The 23,898-nt window shown below is 42.3% G+C and overlaps 1 protein-coding gene and 1 pseudogene across 3 annotated transcripts in view; one reads left to right on the forward strand and one right to left on the reverse strand.

Moving 5' to 3' along the window:
* Window positions 1–3,126: 3,126 nt before the first annotated feature.
* LOC117363567 lies at window positions 3,127–3,867 on the forward strand (annotated as a pseudogene).
* A 136-nt stretch (window positions 3,868–4,003) lies between these two features.
* The window catches only part of MAEA (macrophage erythroblast attacher, E3 ubiquitin ligase), a 136,736-nt gene continuing 116,841 nt past the window's right edge, over window positions 4,004–23,898 (reverse strand). For all 3 annotated transcript variants that reach the window (XM_033951529.1, XM_033951512.1, XM_033951523.1), the window contains exons 8-9: window positions 13,933–14,128; window positions 4,004–4,794 (exon numbers count right to left, since the gene is read on the reverse strand). In XM_033951529.1, coding sequence (XP_033807420.1) covers window positions 4,699–4,794; window positions 13,933–14,128 — 292 coding nt within the window. In that variant the 3' untranslated portion in view covers window positions 4,004–4,698. The remainder of the gene's footprint in view (window positions 4,795–13,932; window positions 14,129–23,898) is intronic.

Here is a 23,898-nt window from a genome sequence, read left to right on the forward strand (position 1 = left end):
AGTTGTCCAAGTAAGGATGGACCTAGACACCCTGCCTGCAGAGAAAAGCTGCTACAACCACCATCACAGTGGTGAAAATGCAGGGAGCTGTCGTGAGCTCAAAGGGAAGAGCCCATAAACTGGAAATACTATTGCAGAACACGGGAATGCAGAAACCTGTGCCATGGTGGAGCCAGCAGATAAAGCTTAGACCAGAGCTGCCCAAGTCTGGTCCTCGAGATCTACTGGCAGGCCAGGTTTTCAGGATATCCACAATGAATATGCATGAGAGAGATTTGCATGCACTGCTTTCTTGGTATGCAAATCTCTCATGCATGTTCATTGTGGATATCCTGAAAACCTGGCCTGCCAGTAGGTCTCGAGGACAGGACTTGGGCAGCCCTGGCTTAGACATAGCTTTGGAGAGCCAGAAAGTGCTTCTGGGATATCCTGTTGTTCTGTAACCAGACCAAGTAGCTATGGATGGGATGGAAAGAGAGGAGGACAGCACATTAAAACGATCCATGACTGAACACGTAACGTGGAAGGTGGAGATTCCAATTTGAGCTCTTTTATAACATCAGCAATAAAATGATGGTCAGAGATATTCTTAGGCAGTCTGTGGATGAGGAGTAACATAGTAACATAGTAGATGACAGCAGATAAAGACCCGAATGGTCCATCCAGTCTGCCCAACCTGATTCAATTTAAATTATTTTTTTCTTCTAAGCTATTTCTGGGCAAGAATCCAAAGCTCTGCCCGGTACTGTGCTTAGGTTTCAACTACTGAAGTTTCCATCAAAGCTCACTCCAGCCCATCTACACCATCCCAGTTATTGAAGCCCTCCCCACCCCATCCTCAACCAAATGGCCATATAAAGACAAAGACTGTGCAAGTCTGCCCAGTACTGGATTATTTTCTGATTCTAGATCCTCTGTGTTCATCCCACACTTTTTTGAACTCTGTCACCGTTTTCCTCTCCACCACCTTTCTCGGGAGTCCTCACCCAAATCCGGATCCTCAGGGCGAGCGTGCTGACTCGTCCTGACAAGGGCAGCAGCAGCATCCAAAATAGAAACAGAATCAGGAGAAAGAAGAGGCATAAAATCCATATAGCAACTAATGCAGTTGAGTTCTGTCATAGCCAGAGAGGGCTCCTGAACAGGGATCTCTACCACTGGCTCAACTGGCTTAGAAGAAACTGACGTGCCCACCAGCAGCATCAAACAAGCTGGGTCCAGCGGAGCCGAATAAAGTCTGGGTAAAATTCAAATCCCGTGGCCACTGCCTGGTACTGCTGAGGTGCTTGCAACACGCCAAATGCAGGCATTTGGTTCCAGACTCCAGAACGGCCTCTAGGTGATACTTTTTTCTAAAACTACAGACCCAGGTGAACTCCCCAGCCCCTAGAGGGCCTGAAGGAGGTGAAGCCTGAAGCTCCCACCTCTTCTCCAAGTGCACTGCAGCATGCAGTTCACAGTAGCTGATCTGGGGCCAATCCAGCGCAATCAATGCACACATTCGGCAGATTAGGGGCTGAGTCCATCCCAAATTATTATTAACAAAACTGAGGGGTTTTGAGGCAGAAATAAAACTTTGAAAAATATGAATTAAAAATTCTGGATGGCTGTCGCCAACAAATTTGCACCATGAACGACAAAAATAAAGAAATTCTGAAAATAAAAAATAGCGATTTGGGGAGGTGAGAAACCTGAACCCTACCCTTAGAAACTATGAAAAAAATCAGTTTTACCACGTTCCACAGGCCACCCCCGAAGATCCCATAGGAAATAATGGAGGTATACTTACAGTCTGTGTGCAGAACCTGCCTGTCAGTTATGTTTAAACTGTAGCTGAATGGAAGAAAGAATTCTCTGCCTCAGAAACTGCTCCAAATGACCAAACTTGAAGATCTTCGGCTTGTCAGTCGAATGGACTCAGACTGTAATATCCGCCCCCACAAAACCACTCCATGCGACCAAGGGCTGGAAACCAGCCTGTGCCCTTAAACCCAGAAGGACTGTTACTCGGGATGCATACAGCCTGTGTTTAAACCATTAATAAGCTCAGAGGGCAAGCAAACTCCCAGGGGAATGGACCCTGAGTCCAAGAAGGGTGGCACATAGCAGGCTGGCTCCACAGGTCCACTGAAGTTTCTGTGTGAAGCAGAAGTCCAGCTCCACGGGACTGCATCCATTTATCCAGAGGATCACCCCAAAGGGGTCACATGGCACTGAAGCCACCAAAAGACAAACTTAAAGAAAAAAAAATAAGAAAAAGATGCAAGAGCAGAAGACTTCTAAAGCAAGAGGAACAGACATTCAGAAAAGCATTTAGATTTCTGTATGAAGACTCTGGTGAAACCTCATTTAGAATAATTGTGTGCAATTCTGGAGATCACACTTTCAAAAAAAACAAACAAAAAAAACAGGATGGAGTTGGTCTAGACTAGAGGATGGCTACTAAAATGGTTAGTCTTCACTATAAAGCATATGGGGGACTTACAGATCAGAGATGGATGAGGGGATAAATGATAGGGGTATTTAAATACCTACATGGCATAAATGTGCATAAGGCGAGTCTCTTTCAATTGAAAGGAAGGCCTGGAATGAGGGGGCATAAGATGAAGATGAAAGGGGGTAGACTACGAAGTAACTTCAGAAAATACTTTTTAATGGAAAAAGAGTAGTGAATGAATGGAACGGCCTCCTGGTGGAAATACAAATTGTATCTGGATTCAAGAAAGCTTGGGACAAGTACCCTGGATCTCTGGGAGAAAGCAAGGGATAGTAGATAGTATGGTTAGGCAAACTAGATAGGCCATATGGTCTATCTGCTTTCATTTTTCTATATTTCTATGAGAGTTTTTAATACAAAATAGCTGTACTGATTTGCACACATTACACTAACTTTATTCATAACAGGAATTTTGATCCACTAGAAACCACCAAGACTTAAGAAAATGTATCTGTAGTGTGAATTAGAAAGGATTCCATTTTATGTGCTCTCTGATTTTCTACATTACAAAAACCACACACATATCCAGCTAATACAGAGATGAAAAAAATGGCCGAGTGTGAAAGCACAGCTTTCTCTTCATACAAATAAGAAATTGAAAACCATGGGGCGGGGAGGGGAGAAAGAGCATGTCTGCAAGTAAAAGCAAGAAAGTGAAGATGGCCACCAAATCGTGCCCGGAGTGTGATCAACAGGTCCCCGTTGCGTGTAAATCCTGTCCATGTGGTTATATATTTATTAGTCGAAAACTTTTACGTGCGAAGCAAGCCCAGAGGTCCTCACATACTACAGAAAATAAATCCGAAGCCAAGAGAAGACGGACAGGAGGGAAACAACAAATTCTGTTGGCAATAAAGATTTAGAAAACAGGAAAAGGTCACGGTCGCACAGCCAATCGGATCATATCAGAAGAGGACGAGGAAGACCTAAAGCCGCATCAGCCAAAAAGCAAGAAGAGGAAAAAGTAGAAAAACAAGAAAAGGATGTTGACATGTACGCTAACCTCTCGGATGAAAAGGCATTCGTGTTTTCAGTGGCCCTGGCTGAAATCAACAGAAAGATTCTCAATCAGAGACTGATTCTCTGATACCCTGAGGCATGAATTGGATTGGGGGGTGTCTTCAGAAATCCGGGCCATGTATGGACCTGTATGTGGGCTGGAGTTTGGTTGCATCAAATGCAGCCTACTGAATTCTGTGCTTGTCCGCCTGAGCTGCTTATATTGCACTGCAGAGAGTCTTGTGAATGCACAAAAGACTTTTTTTTTAACCTGGCATTGGTGGACATTTTTGCGCTCTGGCAGCATTCCAGCTTGAAGATTCTCGATGAGAAGAGCTTCCGGCACAACAGAGTGCTGGCTGGTGTTTGAACCACTTTTAAACTTGACCTGGAGCTTGGCTTTCTCTGTAAGGGAAAGGACAGTAGATCCAAATAAATATATTTTAGATATTTTTTAATTATAATGCCACTGAACACATGTACAGATTATCTACCGGTAATCTTTTAATAAATCTATGTTTCTATGCTCCTTGTGACACAAACTTTTTTTTTTAATCTAATACACACCAACATGCAAAAATAAACACTCAATACAAACTTCTACAATACTGTATTTATTAAGACTACAATGTTTTCTTTTTTTTGCAAAAAGTCATAAAAGGTGCAGTCTGTACTAGTTAAAACTAAGCTATTCGTTCTAGTTAATGTATAATATTTTGACCTTACTTAAGTAACACTCCTTCAGTGCCACTTTGGGAACGGTATACCTATTGCCAAAGGGTATGAGGTTTTACTTTTGCTGATTTGAGACAGTACATTCTCATAGCAAGAAATAAGGCAGCAGCATTAATGATATAATTGAGGCCTATGCACATAACTAATATAACCTTAAAAGGAAATTAATTTCTCCTTAAATGTGAAAGACCTTTTCAGAAGCATCAGAATTTCAACTTAGAATATTATAAAACCCTCACAATCAAAATGTTATGTATTTCCAGGTATAAATTTCTTTAGCTGAAATTTTTCTTCTATATTGTTGCACGCCGTTCTTTGGTTGCAAGAAACAAATGCCATCACCAGACAAGCCTGATTCTCTGGCTAGCCAGTTATGCTTCTTTGCCACGCTACAGATCCCATCACAGGGCATGCCACCATTTAGTGTAGGGAATTCCAGCATCACTGCATTATTTTCATGTGCATATCTACATAATGTAGACTTTCTCAGCTTGTGAGAAGTTGAAGACTTCTTTGGTTCTTGGGCAAATTACTTTGTCATCTTGGCGAATAGAAAGCAGAGACTGTAAAAAAAAATTGAAGAAATTCATTAGGCAAGCACTTTGCTAAGTGACCAATAACATACTGATTGTTAAAGACATTTCCTTGCACCTTAACCACTATGTCGATGATGGGGGAAAGTAAACAGTACTTGTGCTAAAATATGACAAATGAAATAAAATGTAGAAAAACTTCTATAAGAACTATGAAGTTGAGTCACATTAATAAAACAGTCATGCAGTCATTTTAATCCTCAAAGATACACAGAAATAACAACAACAACAAAAACCCCACACTGCAGATGCTTTTGTTCTAGGAGTGAATACAATGGGGATGTTTTTGAGAATTAAGTCTCCTTTATAAGTTACGTTCATTAACCATTTTTTATGACCTGATGAAGGGTATTTCTCCAAAATGCTACTCAAACATATTAAGGTAATGGAAGATAAAGAAAAAAAAACAACTACAAACTGTTTGCTGATTTCTATTTCTAGCTTTATTACTGTTAAGGCATAAGCAAATTGTTTACCTTATATTTATTGGGCTTTATTAACCATTTTTTCATGAAGAGATTCAGCCAAAGTGGTTTAATATATAGGTCATCTAAATGCAAAGCATCATCACACCAATTTACTCCTATGTTCAAAAATCTAAAACCATATAAGGAAAGGATAGGCTTCTATTAAAATGTATTCCGTTACATGCCTGTACATATGGTGATCAATCCACTTCTACAAACTGGACTTGCAGAAGTGTGAATTCTTGCAGTTTTGATCACCTCCTACATGGAGATTTAGAATCTTGAAGAATTTATATATGAAGCTTTATACCCATAAGCTTTATACCCTCCATAAAGATACTAGGTGTAACTCTGGATCAATGCCTAACCATGAAAGACCAAGTAGACTCCTTAATCAGAAAGGGATTTTTCACTCTCTGGAAACTCAGATCCCTTAAAGCTTATTTTGTTACATCGGTTTTTAGAATCCTAGTCCAATCCCTCGTACTAAGTCTGCTTGACTACTGTAACATCGCCTATTTGGCAATTTCCCCCAAAAATATGCGACGCCTACAACTGTTGCAGAATGCGGCAGTCAGACTAATCTTTGGACTAAAAAAATTTGACCACGTGACACCCTACTACCGGCAGCTACATTGGCTGCCGATGAAGGCACGCGTAAAGTTCAAATTTGCCTATTTCTGCTTTAAAGCATTACACGGACTTGCCCCCAAATACATTACTGACCTTTTCTCCTTCTCAACCAACAGACAGACACAAGAGAAGTTCACATTTCAACTTCGTTCCCCCCCCAGTGAGAGGTTGCAAACTGAAAAAACACCATGAATTCCTTCTCTCACACCAAGCAGCATCATGGGGTAAAGACCTAGAACAATTACTTTCGCCCTCTACTTATGAGGAATTTAGGAAACGTCTGAAAACACACCTGTTCCTAAAACATCTTGACAACTGATCCACTTATCTCTTTCCCCTCAATAGCGACCTACTGTCCTTTTGATCACTTTTCTCCTCAACAATGAATTTCCTGTCTAATTACTTCTTTTTCTTCTTCCCCTCTTGAAGTCAGTCAATTTGTACCTTTGCTTAATCTTTTGTAAACCACATAGAACTTCATGGTATTGCGGTATATAAGCTGTTATTATTATTATTATTATTATAAGACCTGTCTAAATATACTTGTTATCCCAAGACAAGCAGGCAGCATATTCTCACAAGTGGAACTCCCTAGCTTACTAGAATGGGATGGAGGGAGTGTTGGTCATAAAGAAAATAAATTTTGCAATACTTGCTTGGCCAAAGTGACCATCCCATCTGGAAAAGATTCCATACAGTAGTGAGATGTGAATGTATGAACTGAGCACCAAGTAGCAGCTTTACAGATCTCATCAATAGTAGAACGTAAGAAAGTTACTGAAGCTGCCATTGCTTGTACTTTGTGTGCTGTAACACGACCCCCCAGTTACAGCCCAGCCTGAGCATAACAGAAGGCGATACAAGCCACCAACCATATAAAAATAGTTCTCTTGAATACAGGTTGTCCCAACTTGTTAGGATCAAAAGAGATGAGCAATTGAGGAGATGTTCTGTGAGACCGAGTTCTGTGCAAGTAGTAAGAAAAGGCTCGTTTGCAGTCCAACATGTGAAGAGCCACTTCTCTAGGGTGAGAGTGAGGCTTTGGAAAAAACACTGGAAGCACAACAGACTGACTGAGATGAAACTCAGTGACTACTTTTGGAAGAAACTTTGGATGTGTATAAAGTAATACTTTGTCATGGTGGAACACTATGAAAGGTGGGTCCACCTCCAAAGCTTGAAGCTCGCTCACTCAATGAGCAGATGTAAGGGAGATGAGGAAGACCACTTTCCAAGTGAGATATTTAAGACAACCCAAAGACATTGGTTCAAAAGGAGGTTTCATGAGTTTAGCAAGAACTACATTAAGATCCCAAACTACTGGAGGCAGTTTCAGAGGTGGTTTGACATTGAGAAGTCCTTTCATAAAGCTGCCCACAAGAGAATGAGCAGTGAGAGGTTTACCTTTGACTGGTCTGTGAAAAGCATTGATAGCACTGAGATGAACTCTAATAGAAGTGGTCTTAAGGCCTGAGCTGGATAAATGTAGAAGGTAATCCAATACTGAAGATATAGAGGTGGAAGTAGCATCATGATGATGAAGAATGGAAAAGATGATGCGTCAAAACCACACAGGACATTGCCGCGCAGGACTTCTGCACGCTGCCTAAAAACTGTTACTATTAGCGCTCAAAGGGTGGCAAGTATTCGCGTTCACGTTGGGGGTATGGGGGGAATGAAGTCGATGTCGAACCCCAGATCGAGACCGGTCACTTACGGAACTGCATCAAAGATAGCAGGAGTCAAACTTTAAGTGGAGCTCAAGCTTTTGAGACTGAAGGAAAAAACACCGGTACCTTTTGCTTTTTCGCCGGTACCATCGGTGTCAAGCTCCAGTGTTGTGATGACCAATGATGAGGCACTTCACAAGAGCAGGTGGTGTGCATGGGACATATACAAAAACCGGTACCATTGGCATTATCACCGGTACCAATTGTGCTGCGCTCCGGTCCCATGGAGAATGAGACTTATATCAAGCCACTCCTCAAAATCGGGCTCTTACGGGACTATTTCGAAGTCAGCATGACTTGACTCAATGCTAGTTTGACCTGAGCCTCAATGGAGGAAATGCTAACCCACCTATTCAACAGCATGAGGCGACACCGGAGGCAGGCGGTACTGCTGGTGTCAATAAATGCGGTGCCACCAAGATCGGTGTTGGAGTCGATAGTGACATCAAGCAGTCTTTGCTGAAAAAGTCGACATTGCTGGATCCTTCGGTGTCGAGACTTCGGTCCCACACATCCGGTGCGGGGGGAGACAAAAAAAACAGTGCCAGGATGACAAAGTCCATTGATGAAGAAAAGATAAAGATTCTGTTCTTCTTTTTTCCTACTGTTTTTTTTCAGTAACAAAATTGAAGATGGCGCAGTGGCTTCAAAAGAACGAAAGAAGCTTGAAACTCAGTCAGCCGCCTGACATGGAGGTGAAACAGCAGCCCAGGAAAATTAAAGTTGGAGGCTGAAGTGAACAAGTAGGCCCCACCAAGTCAAACTTCGAGACGAGCTAAATTAAGAGTGCTTTCTTTTTTTTTTTTTTTTTTTTTTTAGAAAGCAACACTAAAGGGAAAAACTGAAAGTCAGAAAGCCACGAGAGCGGGAAGGCAAGAAAAAGTTTAACAATCGTTAAACCGCGTCGTCTTAGCTCCACAAAAATGAAAAAACTGCATCGAGCGGGAAGGCACTCGCATATGCGTAGTGCGGGCTATCGTAAACTTTCTAAAGACTTAAAGTGGCGATGCACTTTTAAAGTGGTCCGTACCGAGGCTCCGTCGGTGACATCACCCATGTGTGAGAATATGCTGCCTGCTTGTCCTGGGATAACGGAAAGATGACTGTCAGCCAATGTCATCCCAAGAAGTACCAAGCTATCAGGTGTAATGATGCAGAAGCGATCTATGACTCTGCGTGAAAACTGAAGGAAAAATTTTCAGAGGTACTGGATTCTTGACAGTGAGCTGAAGTAGAAGGGAGAACCAGTGTTGCCTGAGCCACTGAGGAGCTATAAGAATCATGGTGGCCAACTCTTGTTTGAGCTTGACAAGGGTCTTGAGGATGAGCAGAATCAGTGAAAACTCATATAGGAACTTGTGTGTCCAATCCAGGAGGAAAGCATCTGCTTCCAGACACTGGGGAGAGTACTGTCTGGAGCAAAACCGAGGCAGTTTGTGACTGAGAAGCGACGCGAACAGGTCTATTTGAGAGAGACGCAAACAAGTCTATCAGAGAGAGAATATCTAATGCAAGACTACCGAGTTAATCGCCCACTTGTGTGGCTGGAGAAATCTGCGGAGCTTGTCTGTGAGAGATTCTTTTCTCCTTGAATGTAAATTGCTTTGAAAAAGGATGTGATAATCCTTTGAAAAAGTATGCAAGTATTTGCCCAGTGCCAAATCCGTTGAGATTCCTGGCAAATAAGGAAAGAACCTGTTCCTCCTTGCTTGTTTATATAATACATTGCCACCTGATTGTCCATAGGAGGACATGAGCAACTACAATGTGTTGAAAAGTCCTGAGAGCATTGCGTATAGCCATGAGTTCCAAGAGATTGATGTGAAGATGCTGCTCCTGAGCAGACCAATGACCCTGTGTACGAAGACCATCCAGATGAGCTCCCCAAGCATAGTTTGATGAGTCTGTGGTCAAGACTTTCTGACGCAGAGGGGTTTGAAACAGCAACCCTCTGGAAAGATTGGAAGAGTTCATCCACCACTGCAGAGATTGATGAAATGAAGATGTGACTATAATCTGCTGAGAGAGTGGGTTGAGAGCTTGAGAGGCAAGAGACCACTGAGGTGTCCTGAGGTGAAGCCTCGCAAAGGGAGCACCATCATCTGCCTGGCTGAGATTGATGGAAGGTAATAAATCTGAGTGCAAAGCTAAATCAAATTTTCTTGCCTTTGCTGAGGAAGAAATGCTCTGAGATGAATGTTGTCAAGCAGAGCTCCAATGAATTGCAGAGTTTGAGAGGGTTGAAGCTGAGATTTGGGAAAATTGACTTTGAACCCCAACTGTTGAAGCAAGAGAAATGTTGACTGTGTGGCTGCAATCAACCCTTGCGAAGTGGCATCCATTATGAGCTAATTATCGAGATAAGGAGAAACCTGAAACCCTTGAGCCTGTAGAGCCACAGCCACTACTACCAGACACTTGGTGAACACTCTGGGTGAAGATGCGAGGACAAATGGCAGAACCTTGTATTGAAAGTATTGCTAGGCTACTTGAAATCTGAAGAATATCCTGTGAGCAGGATGAATTGAAATGTGCATATAAGCTTATTTTAGATCCAGAGAGCATAGCCAATCATTCTGATCTAAGAAGGGATACAAAGTTGCCAAGGACAACATGTGAAACTTTTCCTTTACCAAAAACTTATTCAGGCCCCTGAGGTCCAGAATTGGATGTAGACCTTTTTCGGAATGAGAGTACCGGGAGTAAAAACCCCGATTCCTCTGAGCAGGTGAAACAAAAATCAAACGGAGTCGATTGATCACTGAAAAAATTCAAACACACTTTGGTAAGACACAATGTCTTGCCGTGAGTAGTTGTGAAAATTGTGTCTTGCCAAAGTGTGTTTGAATTTTTTCAGTGATCATTCGACTCCGTTTGATTTTTGTTTTATTTTCTCTTTTTGAAAAATAATTGGCCACACCAATATACTACTTGAGAGTTTATTTTGACCATTTTTCCTGATGTGGGTTCCAATAACTGTTTTTTGATATGGATGTTTAATGAGTGGAGTTTTTTTGGTCTATGATTAAGTTGTGCTTGTTTGACTACTTCAGGCTTATGCTTGAACTGAACATTGCACTTTGGGCACTGAGGTCTTTTTCTCCACTTTTTACCTATTGAGGACACGGATTTGAACCCCTTCAGAAAAGAATACAGTTTATATTTCAGGATTGATTTCAATTTCCCCAACATTGACTGATAAATGTTACATTGGGGAGTGCTATGGAGATAAAATTCCTAGATGTCATAAATGACTGCTTCTTGGAGCAACTGGTTCGGGAACTGACAAGAGGGGGAGCTATTTTAGATTTGGTTCTTAGTGGAATGCAAGGCATAGTACAGGAGTTAACTGTGTTGGGTCTGCTGGGAAACAGTGATCATAACATGATCAAATTTGGGCCGATATCTTGAGTAACATCACAGAAGAAATCTACTGTAGAGGCATTTAATTTTCGAAAGGGCGACTATGATAAAATGAGGAAAATGGTTAAAAAGAAACTAAAAGGATCAGTTGCAAAGGTTAGGGCTATAAACCAGGTGTAGATATTATTTAAAAATACCATTGTAGAAGCCCAGACCAGATGTATTCCACGTATCATCAAAGGTGGAAAGAAGAGGAAATGAGTGCTGGCTTGGTTGAAAGGTGATGTGAAAGAGGCTATTAGAGAAAAAAAAGCATCCTTTAAAGAACAGATCTGAATGAAGAAAATAAGAGACAGAAGCACTGGCAAGTTAGATGCAAAGCATTGATAAAGAAAGCTAAGAAAGAATATGAAAAGAAACTTGCAAAGAGGCAAAGACTCATAACAATTTTTTTTAGGTACATCAGAAGCAGAAACCTATGAGGGAATCCTTGGGACCGCTGGATGATCAAGGAGCACAAGGGGCGCTCAGAGAGGATAAGGCTGAATGAATTCTTTGCTTCGGTCTTTACAGAAGATGTAAGATATCTACATGAACCGCAAATGGTTTTCAAGGGTGATGATGCAGAGGACCTGAAAGAAATCTCGGTAAATCTGGAAGATGTACTAAGCCAAAATCGACAACTTAAAAAGTAATAAATCACCTGGACAGGTGATACATCCCAGGGTAATAAAAACATGAAATTGCTGACCTGCTGTCGCTAAAATTGTCCGTAGTAAGTGAAGACTAGAGGGTAGCCAATGTTAAACCGATTTTTAAAAAGGATTCCAGGGGAGATCAGGGAAGTTACAGACCGGTAAGCCTGACTTCAATGTCGGGCATAATGGTGGAAACATTTATAAAAAATAAAATTATGGAACACATAGACAAGCATGATTTAACAAGGGAAATCTTGCTTCACCAATTTCCTTGACTTCTTTGAAGGTTGATGATACACATTGGGAAGATAACATGTTGATAATACACATTGGGAAGAATAACCCAAATCACAGTTATTGGATGCTAGGGTCCACCTTGGGAGTTAGTGCCAAAGAAAAGAGTCTGGTGTCGTTGTAAACAATACGATGAAACATTTCATCCAATGTTCAGCGACGGCCTGAAAAGCAAACAAGATGCTAGGAATTATTTTAAAACGGATGGTTAACAAGACTAAGAATGTTATACTGCCTCTATCGCTCTACAGTGCGACCTCACCTGGAGTACTGCATTCAATTCTGGCCTTCTTATCTCAAGAAAGATATAGTGGCACTAGAAAAGATTCAAAGAAGAGCAACCAAGATGATAAAGGATATGGAACTCATTTCATATGAGGAAAGACTAAAAAGGTTAGGGATCTTCAACTTGAAAGAGAGATGGTTGAAGGGAGATATGATTGAAGTCTACAAAATCCTGAGTGGAGTAGAACGGGTACATGTGGATTGATTTTTCACTCCGTCAAAAATTGCAAAGACTAGGGGACACTCAAAGTTACAGGGAAATACTTTTAAAACCAATAGGAGGAAATATTTTTTCACTCAGGGAATAGTTAAGTGCTGGAACACATTGCCAGAGGTTGTAGTAAGAGTGGATAGCATACCTAGTTTTAAGAAAGGTTTGGACAATTTCCTGGATAAAAAAGTCAATAGTGTGTTATTGAGAAAGACATGGGGCAAGCCACTGCTTGCCCTGGATCGGTAGCATGGAATGTTGCTATTCTTTGGGTTTTGGCTAGGTACTAGTGACCTGGATTGGCCACCGTGAGAACAGGCTACTGGGCTTGATGGACCTTTGGTCTGACCCAGTACGGCTATTCTTATGTTCTCATAACATGTTTTTGAACCACCCCGAAGTCTCCCACAGTAATAAACTTTACTCACAGAACTGTCTGGTGCTGTGCCTGCATCAGCGTGTGGCTGTATAACTATAAAAAGGTGGTGGTATACATGTCCCAATCCCTTTCCCTAGATACTGCAGCTGGACAAAAGGAAGACTTCTGCTTAAGCCAAGCACACAAAATCATTCAGAAGTTTCTCTCTTCGGGCTACCTTTTAGACAGACTCTGAAAGCCCAAAACCCTCTACCCTACTAGCTCCTCATGTGTCTTTTTTTTGGGGGGAGGAGATGCAGCTGGCACCTGCTACAGTTCTCTGGGGTCACTCAGCCTGTGTTCAAGCATCTGATAAATCAGGGGTGAGCTGAGCTTCAAGGGGATTGTATCCTGAGCTATCCTAAGTGTTAGTGAAGGCCAGCTAAGTAGGTGCCCTGCAAAAGGACTGCTCCCCCATCTACAGACTTCTAAACTAGAGACTGTATCTTTTCCTGGGAACTTCTGGAGCTACCTGAAGCCTCAAACTTCAGATTGAAAAGTCAAAAATAACTCAATTGTAGAACAGAAGAAAAGGCACCTTCTCAACTTGCTTTTAGAAGGAAAAACTGAAGCAATGGGGACTACCCTCTATAGCGATTAACTTGTTCTATTGATCACTCTCTCCTCAAAAATGGATTTCCTGTCCTATTAACCCTCTTTCTTCCTCCCCTCTTAAAGTCAATCAATTTGTACCTTTGCTTAATCTTTGTAAACCGCATAGAACTTCACGGTATTGCGGTATATAAGCTGTTATTATTATTATTATTACCCACTGACACAAGGAGGTGGAGCTGAAAAGCTATAGATGATTCCTTCTGCAAAATCTCACAGGTAGAGGTGAATAACCCACTGGCAAGACTCATGCTCCTTTGGCACTGGAAGGATCTATTATATTTTATTATATACTGATTCAATATATGTTTGAAAGTCAGTATATAAAGTTCTGAATATTCTGCTGCTCTTCCACAGTAACAATTTTAGAATCTGTTCCATTATCTACAATACTTACATTGTATCCATATACATATCCATTTGGTAACATCATTGGTGGATTATTTTCATTCATTACGTCACCAGAAATTTTGCAGACTAGCCTTGAGTTAGCACAGTGGGCCATTGGAAGAGGCTGAGCTAACTTGTTCAGAGATTTGCTGCACACTGGACAGTCTGGGTTCTTTGATGTTCCATCCTCTTTATAACACTGGCTGTAAAGTGCAGTCAAGGATTAATATTCAGAGTGGCACAACAGAGCTGCATCACATGTTATATGAAATCTTAGCAGCATGTTCCTTTTTCTTTCAGTTTACAGCAAATGAAAATATCAACTGTCATGGGAGACCATTTGCAAGCTCTTAGTGAACACAAGAATATTAACAGGAAAGTATAGCTAATAAAATATACACAACACATTCTTAACGGAAGATTAGGTTCTTACCTCGATTATCTTCTTTCTGGTATGTGTGTCTAGGAGTCCTGACTATAGATGATTTTCTATACTCATGAGTTGTATTGCAGATGGATGAAATTTATATTCTTCAGCTCCATCTCTTTCTCCAGTGGCTATAGTGCCCCTTCAGTTTGTACCAAAGCAATCGATCCTCACTAGAACATAAGAAATAAGGAGGGGTACAGGGAACATCCCTAGTAACACATTTCTGTTCTGCTCTGTAAAACAAAATTGAACCAAGTTAATCAAAATACAACCAGCACTAACACTTATGGAGTTCCAAAAGACTCGCTATATAATTTCTTAAAAAATGTTTAATATCTTACTCTTCATGTTAAACTGGCAAGAGATCTCCAGTTGTGGACATACACTGTGTCAGAGGCAGTAATCAGGTGAATTCTGACAAGGGCATTACCACACATTACCAGACTAGACACATTACCAGAAAGAAGATTAACGAGATATGAGCCTAATCTTCTGTTCTGGTGCAAGGTGTCTAGGAGTCCTGACTATATATGACATACCAAAGCAGACTCTTGAGACTAAGTTGGGACAGATGAGCCTGCTATTAAAACAGAGGACCCAAAAGCGAAATCCTCTCATGCTGCCATATCCACCCTGTAAAAATGTATGGACAGTGTACCATGTGGCTGCTCTACAAAATTTCAGGAAAAATTGCCCATATATCCACCCACAAAGAGTGTGAAGTGTGCTCTCAAGGAAATTGGTGGCTGTTTCCCATAGCCAATATATGCTCTCAAGGAAATTGGCAGCTGTTTCCCACAGCCAATGTACGCTGAAGAAATTGTTACATAAATCCATCTGGAAATGGTCACCTTAGATGCTAGCTTACCCAACCTAGCAGCATTGGTTAAGACAAAAAATGATTTGAAAGACTAAATGAATTGGTTACTTTGAGGTATCTGAGAAGAACTCTCTGTACATATAATATCTGCAAAACTTTCTTTCTAGTGGTCTGAAAAATGGGCAATCTGACTTCATGATTAACATGGAATGATGAAACCACCTTTGGCAAAAACGAAGGAACGTGAAGAGAAACATCCATCTCTGTAAATCTGAGGAACAACTCTCTGCTTAATGTAATCTTTTGTGTTTTTGTATTGACTGGTCTATTTTGGATCTCGAGTTCAGGCCTCAAGAGGTAGTAGGAAGTAAATTTACAAGACAGCAGCCAGGGATAGTTTTGAAAAAGGAATATAAAAGTAAATGTATTATAAATATAAAGCACAAATTGAATTTAGAGCTGCTTCTGTATGTGTATAAGGAAAATGTGGCTTCTCTTTTGAAAATTATGTATATGAGTAGGTGTGAACAGCTGAAGGAGGAAGAAAGAAGAGGGGGCAGGGGGTTTGAAATCTGTCTTAATAGATTTGAGTTTTGTTCTAAAAATAGTATCTTCCAGCATCTGGTAGGGCTAGTCTCAGTTATGATGCTGGTCTTAGACCAGAGGGGCCGCCGCCGTGAGCGGACTGCTGGGCATGATGACCACTGGTCTGACTCAGCAGTGGCAATTCTTATGTTCTTATTCCTTTTGTTTGTCCAAGCACCAAGCCCAAAGACTTTTGTTGGCCTTGGGTACTGGTCCAACATATTTTCCAGCATCTCTCCATGTCACAATTTGGTATTTGTTTGAAACAATGGCCCTCAATTGACAAGGAGCACCTGACTTATCATATCTTTCAAAGATCAAGGCTTTTCCAGGATACTCTCAAGTACAAAGTGAGAGGTCTTTTGTTAATCTTAAGTATTGGGTTATTTTTAGGGATCATTTAGTCTGCTTGCAGTGGCATTCTGAGTAAAAGAACTTTTGTTAGACTGAATGAGCAGAAGCCATTCAATCTTCATTAACATTCCCAGGGTCAGAATGTTTTAATATAATATCCCAGAATCCTTTCTTGCACTCCGGACCTGCCAGCACACTAATTCTGACACATGACAATGCCTGTATCTCTGACACTCTTCTCGCAAAGACAATGATTATGAGAAAAACTATCTTCACTGTTAGATACAGCAATGACACCTCCTGCAGAGGCTCAAAAGGCAACTTGCTGAGTTCACTCAAATCAATATTATGGTTCCACAAGGGAATGGCTGACTTACCGGAAGCCTCAACCTTAGTGCCCCTTCAAAAATCTGACTATGTCAGAATGCAAAGCTAAGGAACCCTTACCCAACCGGTCTCTGAAACAAGAGACCTGCCACTTGTAAGCTAAGGGATCCAACTGCTGAAAAGCCAGTCCACCTTTCTGTTGTCCGCCAACACCATGAGGTTGATCATTGGATGCTCCCAGTGTCATTTTGAGGCAGATGGAGGCTTTTTAAGTAAAATCAGGAAAGCCAAGATGGCCACCACAGCAGTGTGGTCTCGCTATAAATGGCCTGGGAAAACCCACTAAAGGGACATAAAAATTCAGGGAAGGGGTTTTTGGAGGTAGGACCCTAAATACAGCCCCAGGTAAGCTCAAAATCTGCAGATTTAGAACTCTCCCTCCCCCCAATTTTCCCATAGACCACAATAGGCTGTACTCACTATTTGTCTGTGCTGGTGATAGCTTCCTTCAGTCCTCATAGAAATTGGAAATGGAGAAGACCACTGCTTCAATCCTCCAGACCAGGTCCACTAACTGGGATCTTCAAGCTGCCAGTTAGACTAAAGCCTGACTGAGGCCTCATCCCCCACCCCCAGATCCATGCACAAGAAGGGGAGTAAACCATGCAGCTGGCACCTGTTAAGCCCTGCTGGGCTGACTTCGGGACCAAACAGCCTGCACTCAAGCACCTGATAAATCAGGATGCGAGCTAGCTTCAAGGAGAATGGATCTCCAAAAGTTTCAATGCAGTCTGGCTGCACAGGAACACAGAGGGTTGCCTTGCTAGCTGCAGACCTCTTTCACAGAGTCTATTTCTTCTTCCAGGCAGAGCTGACCAAGGGTCACTGGGGAGCTCTCCAGGACCAAAAAAAATAATAAAAAAAATATCCAAGCAAATCAGAATTACACCTTCTCAACTCACTTGCACAAAGAAAGGAGGAACTACTGCTACTGGAGAAAGAGGTGGAGCTGAAAAATGTAAATTTCATCCTTCACAATACAACTCACAAGTATGGGGAATCATCTATAGCTTGTACTCCTAGACACATTGCAACAGAAATCAGGTCTTTTTTTTTTATTTTGTAGTTGTGAAGTACTTCCATTCTGACCTTATTTCCATTTACTTTCATCATTTTACCAGTGCTGGGGTAAATCCAACACGTGTGCTTGAAAATTTGCTTTATCACTATAGCATTCTTTATCTCAGACTCTCCCATTTCAATTGAATATCATGATCTGCTGGCTTTGGCTCCAGGTCCCTACCACAGATGTTAAGGATACAGCAAAACCAAAGAGCTACAACAGCTTAATAAATCTCTAAATATTCAGAGGCTTGATACACTCTAAGAAGGTAATAGTAAAAAAGATTTTTCCACATGCAAAGCTTGTTTACAAGAAAAAAAGGTTTCTCTCAAACTGAATGACTGTATAAGCAAGTGAAAAAAACCAAGCCTAAATGATCTCAGATAACTCATCAACTATGCCTTATCGCTAAGTTCCTTACCAGAGCATGTATCTCAGATGTTTATATCTACTATAGCATGTATAGTTACATAGGGGCAAATTCTATAAATGTCATCCTGATTGTCCTGCAAAGTCGGCCGGCAGGAGGGATGCCCAATCCCTGCTGCTGGAACCCCCGAAGCCACCCCCACCCTGAATGTCTGCGGCAGAAGTGCCCAATTCCTCCTGCCACTACTCCCCCAAGACATCCACTGGCAGGAGGGGAGTGGCCTAAGGGATCTGGCCAATCGGAATCCTAGGCCACTCCCAGTGCATCCAAGAATGCACTTGGAGAGACACCTAAGATTCCGGTTGCCCCAGATGCCTAAGGCCCCTCCTATGGAAGGGGCCTTAAGCGCCTGGGCCAAACAGGGCCTTAGGCCCTTCCCCGGTGAAGGTAAAGGCCCACCATTCAGTGGAGGTGGACCTGCTGGCTAGAGAGCGTAAACATCCCTCTGGCCGGCCAACTAAAAAGGTACTTGTGGGGTCCAGGTGAGCTTGGGGGAGGGGTGAAGGAGTTTCCGGTAGGAGGGATTGGGCATCCCTCCTGCTGGTAGTCTTCGTGGGGAGAGGGGTTCTCTACTGTGGCTGCTAAACTGATCACGGCAGGGAGATTCCCTTGCCATTATCAGCTCAGCGGCAACCCAATTCTCTAACCGGCACCTGTGACATGGATGCTGGTTAGAGAATCGTGATGTTAGGCAGGCTTAGGCTCTGTCCTTGAGAATAAATGTGATTCTCAAAAGCCACTTAGGCAGCTTCTGAGACAAGGCATCTTATACAGAAATCGACCCTTAGTGTGCGAGAGTTATTCAAAAAGTATCAGACCTTTACTTATAAAAAATACTCATATTCAGATACAACAATCTTATAAGTCTCCTTGGGCTGCCACACACTTCTTCCAATGGTTCTCTCACTGTCGGAAGCAGCGCTGGAACGTCTCTTGAGATTGCTCACAACTGGTCCGTCGCATTATGCATAATGTCTTCTCTTGACTGAAATCTAGTCCCTTTCAGGGGCATTTTCAGCTTGGGGAAAAGCCAGAAGTCACAAAGAGCCAAGTCGGGAGAGTAGGGAGCCTGAGGAATCACAAGTGTGTTGTATTTGGCCAGGAAACTCCGTATCAAATGTGAAGAATGGGCAGGTGCGTTATTGTGATGGAGCTGCCAATTACCTGCTACCCGCAGGTCCGGCCATTTGTGTCTCACAGCGTTACGAAGGCGACGCAGTACCTCTTGGTAGTACCCCTTGGTGATTCAACGATCCTGCATAACCAGGATCCTCACTTGGTCAATGACGATTTCATTTCTGGATGCTGAGAGCCTAACAGAACATGCTTCACTTTACACTGATGTGTGGCCATCTCTGAAGCAGTTGTACAAGTTTCAAGTTTATTAGGATTTTATATACCGCCTATCAAGGTTATCTAAGCGGTTTTAACAATCAGGTACTCAAGGATTTTCCCAATCTGTCCCGGTGGGCTCACAATCTATCTAATGTACCTGGGGCTATGGAGGACTGAGTGACTTGCCCAGGGTCACAAGGAGTAGCGCGGGGTTTGAACCCACAACCCCAGGGTGCTGAGGCTGTAGATCCAACCACTGTGCCACACACTCCACTTCTTTATCTGTGTGGTGCCAATTCCTTCATCCCTGAAAGCCTGTTGAATCTTGTGGATCGTTTACACTTGGGAATCACCAATCTTTACACAAAATTTAATGCAGTAGCATTATTCAACTTTTTCTGTCATTTTGTCAAAAATGAAAATCGAATGGCGCTCAGTTATACTTCCTCACTCATCAGCGGTCTACCGGCGACTGACAGCTTCTGTAGGCAGGAAAAAATTCAAGCATGTGCATTAGGGACGCCTACATATATGCACCAAACCACACCTCCCTAGTTTTATTTGTTTATGCAAGAAAAATTAAGGTCTGATACTTTTTGAAAAGCCCTCGTATCTTAGATGTTCTCTATTTACTATAACAGAGTTTCTCAACTTCTTCAAACCAAGTACTCCCCTAAGTCTAATAAATATCAACAGAGTAGTACCTCTGCCCAAGCTTCACCCCAGACCCACACAGGCTCTGCCCCTGACCCCACCCCCATAACAATAGTACTAATTGTAATTTAGTTTCCTCCATCCATTTTTCATATACATATAATATAATAGAAACAGAACATGATAGGCAGAAAAAGGCTAAATGGTCCAATCTAGTCTGCCCATCCACAGTAACCATTATCTCTTTCTCCCTCCGAGAAATCCCACGTGCCTATCTCAGGCCTTCTTGAATTGAGACACAGTCTCTGTCTCCACCATCTCTTCTGGGAGACTGTTCCATGCAACTACCACCCTTTCAGAAAAAAAGTATTTCCTTAGATTTACTCCGGAGCCTATACCTCTTAACCTCATTCTAAGCCCTCTCACTACAGAGTTTCCTTTCAAATAAGAGACTCAACTCATGTGCATTTACATTTACATAGATATTTAAAGTCTCTCAAGAAAAATAAATATAACAACAAAAAATCCAATCTCAAAAAATATATCAATGTTATTAGCCTAGTGGTGAAGATACCCACTGAAGCACATTTACTAATAGTGGAGAAAAAGCCTCAACTGCATTAAAAAATGCTTTCAATATCAGATGGCAACTCAGAAGGCATATCATATCTCCCGCATTTCCGCCAAAGTATACAGATTGAGATCTTTAAGTCTGTCCCCATACACTTTATGACGAAGACCACAAATTATTTTAGTAGCCTTCCTCTGGACCGACTCCATTCTTTTTATATCTTTTTGAAGGTGTGGCCTCCAGAATTGTACTCAATTGTCTAAATGAGGTCTCACCGAAGTCTTATACAGGGGCATCAATACCTCCTTTTTCCTACTAGCCATACTTCTCCCTATGCAACCTAGCATTCTTCTAGCTTTCACCATCACCTTTTCAACCCGTTTGGCCATCTTAAGATCACACACAATCACACCCAAGTCCCGCTCTTCTGTCATGCACATAAGTTCTTCACCCCCTAAACTGTACCATTCCCTTGGGTTTTTAAGGCCCAAATGCATGGCCTTGCATTTCTTAGCATTAAATTTTAGCTGCCAAATTTCAGACCATTTTTCAAGCTTCAACAGGTCTTTCTTCATGTTATTCATACCATCTGGCATGTCGGCTCTATTACAGATTTTGGTATCATCCACAAAGAGGCAAATCTTACCCGATATCGTCATATCAGCAATATCGTTTATAAAAATGTTAAAAAGAACAGAACCTTGAGGCACACCACACCATCTCTTTCCTTAGAGCGATCTACATTGATCACTACCCTCTGTCGCCTTCCACTCAACAGTTCCTGACCCAGCCTGTCACTTTGGACCAGCCTGAGGGCACTCAGTTTATTTATTAGATATCTGTGTGGAACACTGTCAAAGGCTTTGCTAAAATCTAAATACACCACATCTAGCGCACATCCTCTATCCCAGTGTATCGCAAACTGTGTGCCGTGGCATACCAGTGTGCCTCCTGAGTCAAACTGGCTAGGAGGAGAGACATCCGTGTTGGCTGACTGCCTTCAGGACGTGCCTCTCACAGCGAAAGGCATATCCTGTAGGAAGTAAGCTGGCGTGGATGACTCTCCTCCTCGCCAGTGTCTCTCCTCCTCTCACCTTACCCCCCCCTCTTCCCGGATCTCTCCACTGAAGCAGCCAGATGGGCCTCCGCGCATGCACGGATGTCGACGCACTGACATCATGCATCCGAGTGACCTCAGCACGTCGACGACCACGCACTTCCGGGTGCCTTCCGGCCAGGGTACTGTGTTTAGTGTGCCGCCAGCCAGAAAGTTTGTGACAAACTGCTCTATCCAATTTTCTGGTCACCCAGTCAAAGAAATTGATCAGATTTTTCTGACAAGACCTAGCTCAATTGAATCCATGTTGCCTCCTGTCCTGTAATCTACAGGATTCCAGAAACTTGACCATTCTCTGTTTTAAAAGCGTTTCCATTAATTTGCTTACTACAGAAGTCAGACTTACCGGCCTGCAATTCCCTACTTCTTCCTTACTTCTACTTTTGTGAAGAGGGACCACTTCCACCCTTCTCCAATCTCCCGACTCTAGAGACTACCGTATTTTCACGCATATAACGCGCATACGTGTATAATACACATATGCGTATAGCGCGCGGGTCCAAAGCATTTCTGTAAAAATTTTTTATATAGCACGCACACGCGTATACCGCGCATGCTTCTATAACCTCCTCCCACTCCCGCTTACTCTTCTGGCCTGCGAACCGGCATCCTCCCCCCCGCTCGCGTCACCCCCCTCCCCCGCGATCCTACATCCCCCCCAGCACCGCAAAACATCAGTTACCCGATTGGGCACCGGCACCAGCACCAATGCACAGGACGTGCCAGTGCCAGTGCCCAAAGATCCTCCTTCGTTGTTGCTGGGCTGGGCTGGGCGGTGTGAGGGAGATCCTCCTTCTTCCTTGTGCCGGGCTGGACTGGGCTTTGAGCATTTGCGCATGCTCAAAGCCTTCTGGTCTCGCTCTCTCCGAGAATGAGAATCTACCTTTATTTTAGCTAGCTCCTCACGAACAGAACCCTCTGAGAATCGATCAGGGTCTATTACTCCTTCATCCCTATTCACGTTTGTTTTCTGTGGTCCCGCTTCCCGCTTCAGCCATGAAAACAGAACAGAAATATTTGTTGAGCAATTTCGGCCTTCTTTATCAGCTTCTACAAATTCCTCATCTTCACCCTTTGAGTCTCACAATGCCACTTTTGTACTTCTTTCTATTGATAATATCTAAAAAATGTCTTCTCTCCCCATTTACCGCGTCAGCTATTTTTTCTTCCATTTGCATCTTTGCTTTCCTGACCACTCGAACAGCCTCTCTTAACTTTTCCAGATATTTTTTGCCTGTCTTCCTCTTTCTACAAATCTTTTGTAGTTTATAAAGGCTAACTTCTTATTTACCTTCTCAGCTACTACTTTTGAGAAACAAAGCGACCTTCTTTTCCTTCTTACTTTTACTTACTTACCGCACAAAAAGGTTTGTTGCCCTTACAATCGCTCCTTTCAGTATTGCCCACCGCATTGGCACTCCTTCCAGATGTTCCCATCCAGACAATAATTCTTTGACGTAAACATCCATCCAAAGTTAGTTTTTAAAAGTCTAGAACCTTTGCTTTTGAACGAGCCCTCTCTAAACCCATCTTAATATTAAACCGTACCATGCAGTGATCACGGGATATTCAGATGATCACCCACTGTAACATCAGAAACACTTTCCCCATTTGTAAGCACTAAGTCCAATATGACCCCATCCCACGTGGATTCCATTACCAACTGCTGGAACAGTTCTCATGTGAAGGATCCAGGATCTCCCTGCTCCTAGAAGATCCCGCAATAGAGATACCCTAATTAACATGCAGCATCTTGAAATATCACCTATTAATAAGACTTCCTTCCTTTTTAAAATATATTCTGAATGTCTGCTATTAAATCTCTATCTACTTCCGTCTGTGAAGGAGGCCTGTATATCACACAAATGTAAATATATTCACCATTTCCTCTTTCTAAATTGATCCAGTGCCTCTTCCTTGCCCTGCAGATCCTGCAATTGTGTGGCTTTAATATGATCTTTAACTCCCCCTCCATTTCTTCCTGCCCTGTCTTTCCTGAACAGATTATAGTCTGGTACACTACATCCCAGTCATGGTTCTCTGTGAACCATGTCTCTGTGATCACCACTATATCCAACTCCTCTTCTTCCATCACAGCTTCTAGATCCACTGGTATTCAGCTTGAGATGTTTTTGGATAACATTTCTGTTTTGCCATTACTATTTACACATATACTAACTGGGAAAAAGAGATATTAAAACATCAGAAGGTTCCACATTTTCTCAAA

The sequence above is a fragment of the Geotrypetes seraphini genome, chromosome 1 (genome assembly GCF_902459505.1).
Source record: "Geotrypetes seraphini chromosome 1, aGeoSer1.1, whole genome shotgun sequence".
Lineage (NCBI taxonomy): Eukaryota > Metazoa > Chordata > Amphibia > Gymnophiona > Dermophiidae > Geotrypetes > Geotrypetes seraphini.